At 43.6% G+C, this 11,015-nt stretch overlaps 1 protein-coding gene across 1 annotated transcript in view; it reads left to right on the plus strand.

Annotated features, from left to right (window-relative positions):
• The window catches only part of LOC109387717 (alpha-actinin-2), a 53,092-nt gene extending 43,059 nt beyond the window's left edge, over window positions 1-10,033 (plus strand). The window contains exons 11-15 of the mRNA XM_019651800.1: window positions 949-1,096; window positions 2,611-2,761; window positions 5,615-5,723; window positions 8,169-8,309; window positions 9,785-10,033. Of these exons, the coding sequence (XP_019507345.1) occupies window positions 949-1,096; window positions 2,611-2,761; window positions 5,615-5,723; window positions 8,169-8,309; window positions 9,785-10,033 (798 nt within the window). The remainder of the gene's footprint in view (window positions 1-948; window positions 1,097-2,610; window positions 2,762-5,614; window positions 5,724-8,168; window positions 8,310-9,784) is intronic.
• Window positions 10,034-11,015: the final 982 nt, after the last annotated feature.

The following is an 11,015-nucleotide window of genomic DNA, read 5'->3' on the forward strand; positions in this document are numbered from 1 at the left end:
TTTTCTTCTTTTTTTGCCCCTAAAATTTATTCTTCACACAGCAACTGCCACTGTCTTCTTAAAATATAAATCAAAGTGTGTCTCCTTTTTTCTCAAAACCTTTCGGTGACTTCCCCAATATTTAGAATAAGGTATTTAGACTCATTATCCTGGCCTACAGGATCCGGCATGATCTGATCTTCACTCGCCACATGGCCACAGAGCCTGCTGTGGTTCTTCCCACACATGAGCCCTTACCTCCCCCTGCCCCACCCCCACAGCCCCAGCCTTTAGCTTGTTCTGAGGCCTGGAGCTCTCACCCCCATTTCTGCTCATAACTGGCTTTTCTGTCATTGAAGTCTTGGCTCAGATCTACCTCCTCAGATGGGAGGAGTCTCCTCTAAGTAACCTGCCTACAGGAACCATTCCCATGGGCTCTTGGCATCCCCTGAAACTGTTTTGTTTTGCTGTCACAGCATATCACTGTCTGAAACAAACTTGTTTAATTACTTATTGTCTTTCTTCCCCGACCATCATGGAGGCTACACGGGGGCAGGGACTTTGTAGATGTTGCTTCCCCTTGTATAAAGTCTCTGGCTCGTGCCTGGCGTGTGTATGATGTCCAGGAAACAGCTGGTGGCCGGCTGGCTGGCTGAGCCCAATCACTGAGTCAGAGTCGTCGTGCATTGAGTCGCTTCGAGGCATATCTTCTGGCCCGAAAGTGAAGGCTGTGTCATCTTCTGTCCACATCTGGAGGGGTATCAGGCATTTGTTCATTGATGAGAATAATTATATTAGTTTTGAAGGGCCCCGGTGATAACTGGACCTAGATGCTAGCATGTTTGAATGGTTATGGGGGGAGGTGAGGGAAGGGAAGGACAACACTGTCGTGTGCACAGTGGAGGGGTTCCCAGGGACGCCAAGAGGCCGGAGTGTCACGGTCAGGCCTGCCCTGTCCTCACACCCCAGGACATCGCCGGGGCCTGGCAGAGGCTGGAGCAGGCGGAGAAGGGCTATGAGGAGTGGCTGCTCAACGAGATCCGGAGGCTGGAGCGTGTGGAGCACCTGGCCGAGAAGTTCCGGCAGAAGGCGTCCACGCACGAGACCTGGGCTTACGGTGAGCGGCCCGGCTTAACCAGGGTTTTGAACAATTGGAGTTGAGCTGTGGACAGAGCCACAGGGGGCACTTCCTCCTAACTCCGTCCCTAATGCCTGTGACCCTGGGGTCATGTGTCTTCGCCTCTCTCCAGTCTGCTGTCTTGTATTAAACCGCCTCAAGAGGTGGGTATGAAGATTTATTTTCTAATCAAGCAGATAATTTTTTTTTTTTTCACATAACGGCACTCGAAATGCGTTCTTCCCACTCTTACCTACAGGGGGCCTGGCTGCCTCCTGCCGCCCCTACTTTTTTCTATTTAATTCCACAAGTGCCTGTTTATTCCATAACTGTGAGTCAGACAGCCTGGCTTCTTCCAATGGGATATTTATTAAGTGCCATAAAGCAGCATAATTTCCCCGTTACAGAATCTACTTGGAAGAGAAGAAGGCGGGGTATTGTTTTCTAGTCTTAACTTCCTCACATCACTTTGGTTCGTCTTTGGCCTTGCACATTGCTGTTCCTGTAGCCATGAACTGTGCCATAATATTTTCTGGCTTGCTGCTGCTGTTCGCTGAGGTAGAAGAACAAAACACTGTCTCATCACAGAATAATCTATTTTGGGGAAGGTCAGAGAGGGTCCCCTCATCTTGTGGTTCTCTCTTGCTTTATTATTGTTTGACTGTCGGGATTGTACACGACACTTATAGGCATCAGCCTGGAGCTGGACAGTCGGAGCCTCAGCTTTGACACTTCTCAGTTGTGTGCGTGGGAGGAGTTTCTAGCCTCTCAGTGCCTCAGTATCCTCTTCAAAGTGGAAATGACAGTCATACCTCCCTCACAGGGTTTTGATGAAGATTTAACTGTTCCATATGGATAAAGTATTTAAACCAGTATCTGATACATAGTAAGTGCTGTGTCATCGTTGTTAAATATATGATCATTTGCTTTCCATTTCTAGCTTTATGGAATTATATTCTTAAAGGTCGTCAACCAGGGAATGAATGTGGGTCTGGTTATAGCCATAGCCATTGTTCGATTAAGAAATATTTATGGGAAACTAGGTGGTGGCCCAGAGAGAAAAGTTTCAAATTTATTAGGAATAGAACCACAGGCTACATTTAACCACAGAAAGTAAGGCTTTCAAACCAAAAGAATTGGGGTGAAGTTTGAACTGGTGGATAGGCAGACAGAGTACAAGTGTTTTATCTGACGATGTCAGGTGACTCTGGGAGCTAATAATTACTAATTTAACTGAGCATCACAGTGGAAAATCACATACTTGTTACCTAGGATCATAAATAAGGAGGTTTGTTATTTAGAATGTAAGCCAGCTGGCTTCCCCCGCTTAATTTATATTTGTGGTCTTTCATCGTTAGAAGAATGACAGCGTGAAGCAGTTGCAATGTTGCCTCCGTGTGTTCAGTCCCCGAATTCTTTCCCTCTTTCCCTTGGTTAACAATCGCTTAGAACTTGGCGGGTTCAAAGAAGCTGAGGTGTGAAACGTATTCACACCCTTGCTACAACCTTCGCAGGCAAAGAACAGATCTTGCTGCAGAAGGATTACGAGTCGGCGTCGCTGACGGAGGTGCGCGCCCTGCTGCGGAAGCACGAGGCCTTCGAGAGCGACCTGGCGGCGCACCAGGACCGGGTGGAGCAGATCGCGGCCATCGCGCAGGAACTCAAGTATGTGCAGGCGCTCTGTCCTCCAGGGACCCCTCAGGCATGGGGACAATGGAGGGACTCCCCCGATAGTGTCCTAGAGCCTTCACAGGGAGGGGCGCAGGCCTGCCTTTGCTTTCCTATGTGGGAGGACTCTGGGATGGAATTGGTCCTGTTTTTTTGTTTTTTTGTTTTTTTTTTTTTAAACAGATGAGCTGCTTTAGCTTTGGCTCTTTGGTTTGTGGTAAGATCCCTGTGTCCCCCAATCCAGCAGTACCTCAACCCCAGCACAGGCAGCTCCACTTCCACGAGGATGAGAAAGAAGTAGGGAGGCCTGGAGCACAGCTCAGAAAGGCGGCCTCACCCAGGCCTGGGTGGGTGCAGGAGACAGACCACATTGCATGTTCAGAAACCAAAACAAAACACAAAGTACTGCCTCACCTTTGAAGGAGGAGATATTACAGCCCCACTTATCTATATCACCAGATAGGTGCCCTGCTTTGTGCAACTTCCGGGAGAGGGACCTCCTTGCAGTGTTTCTAAGTTTTTTTAAAGACCCTTGTCTCCTTTGGCAAATATAAAATTTCATTCCCACTCCTTTCTCCCTCATTATAATCACCAGTATGTCTATAACATTTTTAGAGCCTATCACATAATGGTAACATAAATCTTTATTTTTAATGTGTTACATTTTAAAACTCCCATGTTCCTCACTTTTGACAAGAGCAAGCTCTTTAATTAACAGATTGGCCTCTTTTCAGAATAGCCTATTTTTCAGCCTTGCCCATATCAACCCTTCATCAGTGCTCGTGGTCGTCATATCCAATCTGTGCCCATATTTGTGGCCTCTACATTCTCTGACTTTTTACTCTTCTTCAATGTTGGGTGTTTGGCTGCTCATTAACAATCACAAATAAAATAAAGGGATGAAAGAAACTCAGGCCATTTAATGCTCTGTAATAGCTCCCGTGAGCAATTTGAAAGGGTTTTAAGTGTTGCCCATAAAATGTAAGTAATGATTATTTATTATTATTATTATTATTATTATTATTATTATTAACCCTTGTATCCCCAAAGACTATTTCTTCACTCAGTCAAGAAAGGAACCACACACAGAATTTAATTCTGGGCTTATCTTAATGTTCCTACTGTCCCTGTCCTTGTACCTTCCCTAAACTCATAAATCAAAGTATGTGTGCAGTTTTCAAAGTGCACAAAAAATAGTGTGCCCAGTTATGCAAACCCCAACTCCCTGAAAGCAGTTATGTGTAGAACTGACACATCCGAGTTAGAGAGAAGGGGGAGAAATGTTTACCTTGAAGACGACCTTGAGCCACAAGCTTTGGTGTCTTCATTGTGCATCAGTGGAAGGATTCCTAAGTTTTGTTTTTGAAGTATTTTTTCTCTTTAATATTTGCATTTAGAAGAGCCATAGCCTTCTCACTTTGCATTCAAGGCTGTGCCAATTGCTGGTGTGTTTTGGTTTTTTGATTATAACTCTGAGCACACAAATATTAGCCCCTCTCAGTCAGTGAAGTGTCTGTGTGTGTAGAAAGCTGCTCTTAAGAACCCAACAAGCTTTAATTAATTCAGTGACAGGGAGCTTCTTAGCCACTAGAAGAATGCTCCTACCACAACCATATGCATCTCCTTTATCAAGTAACAGAAACAATAGCATTCAATAAGGACGAGGTAGTATTATTTAAGAAGGAAAAAAAAACAAGTAGTGAACAATCATTGCCTGAATTTAAGGTCTTATTAAAACAAACTGAGGGGCCGGCCGAGTGGCTCAGATGGTTAAGAGCTCGCTCAAAGGTTTGAGCTCTGAGCAACAGTGGTTCGAGTCTGGCCCAAGCTGAGCTGCCGCTGAGTTGCCAACAGGTGGCAAGATGGCTCAGCTAAAAAAAAACAAAAAACCAAACAATCTGAGGTTTGTTTATTAAGAAATAAAACACTTAAGCTTTGGGAATGGATGTGGTAGAATAGGGAGTTTCCTGAAGTGCGATTGCCTGGACTGCTTTGAAGGCAAAATCTAGTGAAGATATCTTTAAACCTCGCGAGTCTCGCTTTCATCTTAACTAGAAGACTTAACCAAGTTTTTGTACAGAATTCAAACTCTTTATCCCTGGAGATACCCAGTTAACCTTTTAATTGAGAATTTACTTGAATGCTAAGTTCATATCACGTCACAAAGCGCCTGTCAGGGTGCCTGGACAGGCTGGTGAGGAAGAGGAATTTATTTAGTGGGAAATCGTGTTCTTGCTGTCACACAAGTGACATAAGACAAGTCGGAACCTCTTTGTCCAGAAGAGGAAGGGCTCTGTTTGGCTAGGCGTTAGATGTCCCTCGGGTGCTAGAGTCACAGTGCCCTCCCTGGTCAGGATGCTCATCCCGCCGCGACACTGGTGGCCCCATGCACTGGCAGCCCCATGCCCTTTGAGAGGAGCCCAAGGACACAAGGGGTGCAAGCTGACACCTCCTCCCCCTTGCCTCATTTTGACGTTCCAGTCACTGTGGCTTCAGCAAGGCCCATTGGACTGTCCTCCAGGTCAGATAGTTGGCTTCACTTACAGGTCCACGGCCACTTAAAAATAATGCTCTCTGGGGGCCTGGCCAAGAAAACGGAGGGAGAATAAAGGTAGCCTGCGGCATCGAGAAGACAGCATTTCTCTCTGTTTGGAAATCTGTTCACCAGCAAGAGTTTCTCTAATTCTTCTTGTAATCCATCAGAATAGCAGTCATGTTTGCTATGATGATGATTAACAGAACCCTGAAGTATCTGCCAATTCTCTATCAGATCTTTTTAAAAAGTATATACCCTCTTTGACCCATGTCCATTTTCCCTCAAATAAAGCTAATTATTTTCACCTCTCATAGTGAACTGGACTATCATGATGCTGTGAATATCAATGATCGGTGCCAGAAAATTTGTGACCAGTGGGACAGGTTGGGGACACTGACACAGAAGAGGAGAGAGGCCCTGGAGGTGAGGCCTTTCAGCCACCTGTTGATGTGAACTCTTTTAATAGAGGCTCTTTAATTAACTCTCTATTATTTTTCTTTATTTTTATTTTTTTTTTAAAGATTTTTATTGGGGAATTGGGGGGATGGGAACAGTGCTGGGGAATTGGGGGAAGGGGAACAGACAAGTTGCTGTTGTTTTGTTCTTCAGTCTAGTTGTGGAGGACGTCGCTTCACTGGCCCAAGTTGGCACCATCATTGTGCTCTTCCCGGGCAAGGCAGATCAGTCGCCGGCTTCTGGACGGCCGCTCACTGCGGCTGCTGGCCGCTCACGCTGGCTGCTGGCTACACACGGTAGCCCATGGCAACCCACTGCCACAGGGGCTGCAGCCTACGCCGTCGCCGGCGACTCAAGGCAACCCAGCTTCAGGTTGAGCTGTTGTTCAGCATCTTAGCTGTAGAGGGCAGTGTCACTGGCCCTCATATGTGGGATCCGAACCGGGGCCCTCTGGCGTCCCAAGCCAGTTCTTAACCATCGCGCCACTCGGCCGGCCCATTAACTCTCTATTATTAATTTCTTGTTTCTCTGTGGCATGATGTGTATAAAACAAAACAAATTGTCCAGTGAAAGGATCCTTCAAAGAGAGCATGAAAAGTAGGAGAAAGAGGGAAACGAGACATTGGTAGTTTTGTACTATAATGTATCCATACAGCAGTGACATAGACTTTTGAATTAAAAAAAAAAATCCAGGAGTGAGGAAGATTGTGGTATAAACCCATTTTGTACCAAATAGTAATTACAGCGAATTTCCGTTAAGTCCTTATGTAAGAGTAAACTGAGCTTTGACTGAGCCAGGATTGGGAAGAACTTGACTTGAGATATGCAGAGGGAAATGGCAATAAATGCTGAAGTAAGGAAAAGTGACGTGAAACAGAGTCAGGATGAATCTGGCCTTATTAAAGTATAGGCTTGGATAAACAGCAGTAAGTGGCTGGCGTTGAACTATACAATGGTCCCCCCTTCTTCGCGGGGGATACGTTCCTAGCCTCCCAATGGAGGCCTGAAACCACAGACAGTACCGAACCCTATATATACTATTAATATGTTTTTTCTTATACATACATACCTAATGATAAAGTGTAATGTATAAATTAGGCTATTTTAGGATAGTAATAATAGCTAATAATAAAATTGAACAGTTATAATAATATACGGGAATAAAAGTTATGTGAATGTGGTCTCCCTCTTTTTCAATATCTCATTGTCCTGTACTCACCGCTTTTATTATGATTATGGGAGATGACACAGCGCCTGTGTGGTGAGATGACATGAGGTGAATGACATGAGGTGATGTAGGTCGGAACGAGGATCATCTGCTTCGGGGGATCCTGGATCACCGAGCTTGATGATGCTGATGGTTGGATGTCAGAAGCAGATGATGTCAGTGGTTGGGGAAATTTAATATTTTCTGACTGCGGTTGACCATGACTGAATATGGAAAATGAAACCATGGGTAAGGGGAGACTACTGCCCCTAACTATCGTTCACCATAGAAGACTCAGACAAAGTGAAGGAAACAAGCAGTTATCAGTTTTCTGAGTCTTTTCACCCTGACTCAGATGAAATATTAAAATATGTGATTTCAAGCTTCCTAGATGCCAAATGGCTGTTGCACGTCCACGTGAAGAAAGAAATGTTGATAGACAGGAAAGACCAGGCATGTAACAGATACAGCCCAAATATTTTAGAACAGGAGGAAAAAAATGAATCTAATTATGGAAGAGGTATGATACGGGATACTTTCAATAATAACTAATAATAAAGCAGAACAATTACAGCAATTGTCGGCTCCACCTACTAGTAAATTAGTCCTCTTACTATTGGCTCCCCGTCCTCTCCGCATATGAAACAAGCACAGGCCATCTCTGTCTTGTAGCCTTGTGATTTCATTTGCTTAGAAAGGCAAAGGAAAAACCTGTGTTCAGTCCTGAATGAGGATTAGAGAACATTAAGCTGTAGTTCCTCCTGTCGACACGAGGTGTGTGACTTTTGGGAAAGGCACGTATCTTCTCTGCACACTGTTGACTAAAACGAGGAAGGTGACCTGAATTTTCTGTCACCAAGTGTAGTTAGGGAATCACACCCACTAACTTACAAAGCGAGTTACTAGGTAACCCCCGTGGAGTCTCAGTTTTCAGAAAGGTGGCATGTAGTGGGTTATTTTGAGTACTTTCAAAACAAGGCTACTCTGGATGCTATCAAATCCTTCTTTGATTGAGAAGGCACTTCACAAACCTGCAGGGCTCAGCCTGATTATTTGAATATTGGTTAATCGTGCAGATAGACACCTTCATGATGAGAGTGTTGTGATTCACAAAATGTCAGACAATAATGTATTGCTCTGGAATGCATATTTACATGTTCAGAATTTCTATTATTTAATCTGTGATAATGCTTGATAATCTTCAGAGAACTGAGAAATTGCTAGAAACCATCGACCAGCTTCATCTGGAGTTTGCCAAGAGAGCTGCTCCTTTCAACAACTGGATGGAAGGCGCCATGGAGGACCTGCAAGACATGTTCATTGTCCACAGCATCGAGGAAATCCAGGTACCTGAACCCCACTCTGTACTCCTAGTGCACTAGAAAGGGACTGTCATTTTAAAAACTTAAAAGCGTGGGATTTTGTTTGTTTCATGTTTTTGCTAAGAAAATGTGGCTACCAAGCTCACATTACCCTTTGAACCTTAGCTTATCAGATAATGGTAATGATAAGTCGTTCAAAAAAGAATGTGGAATCATTGAGCAAAATAGACATAAGTATTATTTATGTCTATTAATGGAGTTATTTATGGCAAGTTATGAGCTTATTGGCTGCTGAGTTAACTACGGTGCAAAATATGTGCTATTACTGTTTATTGAGATCTACTGAGTTTTGCCAGATCACAAGTCATTGGAAACAATGTATGAGCACCTTCTGCCTCCCATGATCCAAATGTCCTGCTTCTAAACGTTATAAACAAGACTGCTAAGCAGTCATGTTATGGGGGACACTTACCCTCCAATAGCCAGGACCAATTTATTTAGACACCATTGTACAGTGAATTTGATGTATAATAGAATATAAAGAGAAAATACTTCTCAGGTTTTTTTCTGTAAAATGGATAAGTCATCAAAAGGAATCCAAATATAAAGGAAGTACTGAAGGTTGTGATTTGAACCCCCTTCTCTCTACCAAGGGTTTGCACCTGGGTGAAATGGGAAAGATATTGAACATAGCGTTTGTCTTCTGGAAGAGGCTGTGATGGTGTTTCTTGCATGCACTCTTAGCAGAGGTTAGCAACCTGAAATCATTTATGTTTGGAATAAGTAAGACTTATAACATGCCTGGGGAACATACTCAATGCACTATGTAGTTTCTTTGTTTAGTGACAAGTCTGCTGGCCGCTGGTCCATTGCAGCACCTAAAGTGAACATTCGCTTTGCACTTGAAGGTGGTCCACTTGACATCTACATACAGCTGAACTGAGGGGGCTGCTGTCTCACAAGTTAGGGCCAAATGATTGCCTTGATAGATGGACAGTTTGTAAAGCCTCAGGGGAAAGAGTTGGTTTCTGTGCCCTTTTCATTTTGAGAACTAGGGATGTACTTCCTAGTGGTCGTTAGGTATAAAGGCAGCAAATGTTAGATACTTTTGTTGGATTTCACAGGTAAAACTGTCATTAGAAAGGGCAGCGAAGTTAAGTTCTGCTCCTTGGCAGAAAGATAAGGCCTAAATAATAGCTGAGGATTGAAAATAATGAAAGCAAACATGATTTTTTTAAAGAAGAAAACATTGTTTTTTGAAGACTTTGGATTTATAGCCATCAATTAAATAGTCATCATGATATCTTTTTCCCATTTCAAGGAACTTGACTTTTGTGTACCACATACGGTAGCTTTTCTAAAACACCCAGAATTTGTTTCCCCCCAGAGGTTCCTGACATTAGAAAGGCCTTCGTGTGTGTGTGCAGATGGGAACACAGAAGCCTGTAAAATTCACACTGAACTAAGACGGGCTTCTACCCACTTGTGTCTCTGGTTAGAGTCTGATCACTGCGCATGAGCAGTTCAAGGCCACGCTGCCGGAGGCAGATGGCGAGCGGCAGTCCATCATGGCCATCCAGAACGAGGTGGAGAAGGTGATTCAGAGCTACAGCATCCGCATCAGCTCCAGCAACCCCTATAGCACTGTCACCATGGACGAACTCCGGGCCAAGTGGGAAAAGGTGGGTACGGAGGGTTGGGCGTGGGACCGGGGGCCTCCTGGAAGCCCAGGTTACGGGAAGAAGTAAAAACCTGGGGGAGCTAGCTTGCTGGATTTTACATCATGATCATGGTTTTCATTCACCCCAAATTTCACAGGTGAACAATGTTAAACTCTTCAATGTCAGCAGCTTCTGTGATTTGTAAGGGAAGGACATAGAGATAATTTTCCTTAAGGAAAATTTTATAAATTTTAGCAAAATCAGAACAGGTTATGATACTAATACCATAAGGGGAACTATTTTTTAAACCCCATCTAAAAATTTGGTGGAATCAACTTATACTGCTTCCTTAAAGAATTTTTAGGATATGGGATAGATATGTCCCAAGTGTGTGTGACTTTTCAATGCAGAAAAATTGCTTAGAAAATTATATCTGGGAAACTAAAATAATCCTCTTAACTTGCTGCCTTTTAAATTGTGGGAAACTGTCTTCAAATTCAGTGATAGTCAAATGCGATCATTTGAGCCTTTTGTCTCATTCTTAAGAAAAATCTATTTTCATGGTTAAACTTACAGCATAATCATTTCATATGCTAACACATAGTCTTTAAGGAATATGTCCCATGTGGGTGTGAGGGGGCGTGCTGTGAAAGCACTTATGCAACAATTGTTTAGTTACAAACAACGTGAAAGAGAAAAACAGGCGTGAAAGAGAAAAACAGGCGTGGGAAGGAACGTGTGTCCACAGTAGTAATGGCATCCTGGAGCTTTAAGCTCAGCTGTGGTCTTCTGACAGCCACATGCAAAGGGAACATGTTCAGCTAAGTAGTTTCCTTGAAAAAAGGGGAAATGCATCATTTCTTAAAGTGAGACAAGCTTTTCTCCCCTCACTAAGTTATAAAGCAAATTGGCCAAGCGGATTTCTGTAAAAAGGGAAGTTGAATAATCATGTCTTCAGCAGCAGTTTTGCAGAAGACACAAAAAGACTTCTGAAGTAGCTCTTCTGTCTGTTGATCCAAAGAGAATGGAGGATGGCATTAAAATGCAAATCACAAGGCACAAATGGCAT

Source organism: Hipposideros armiger, unplaced genomic scaffold (genome assembly GCF_001890085.2).
Source record: "Hipposideros armiger isolate ML-2016 unplaced genomic scaffold, ASM189008v1 scaffold_167, whole genome shotgun sequence".
In the NCBI taxonomy this organism is placed as follows: Eukaryota; Metazoa; Chordata; class Mammalia; order Chiroptera; family Hipposideridae; genus Hipposideros; species Hipposideros armiger.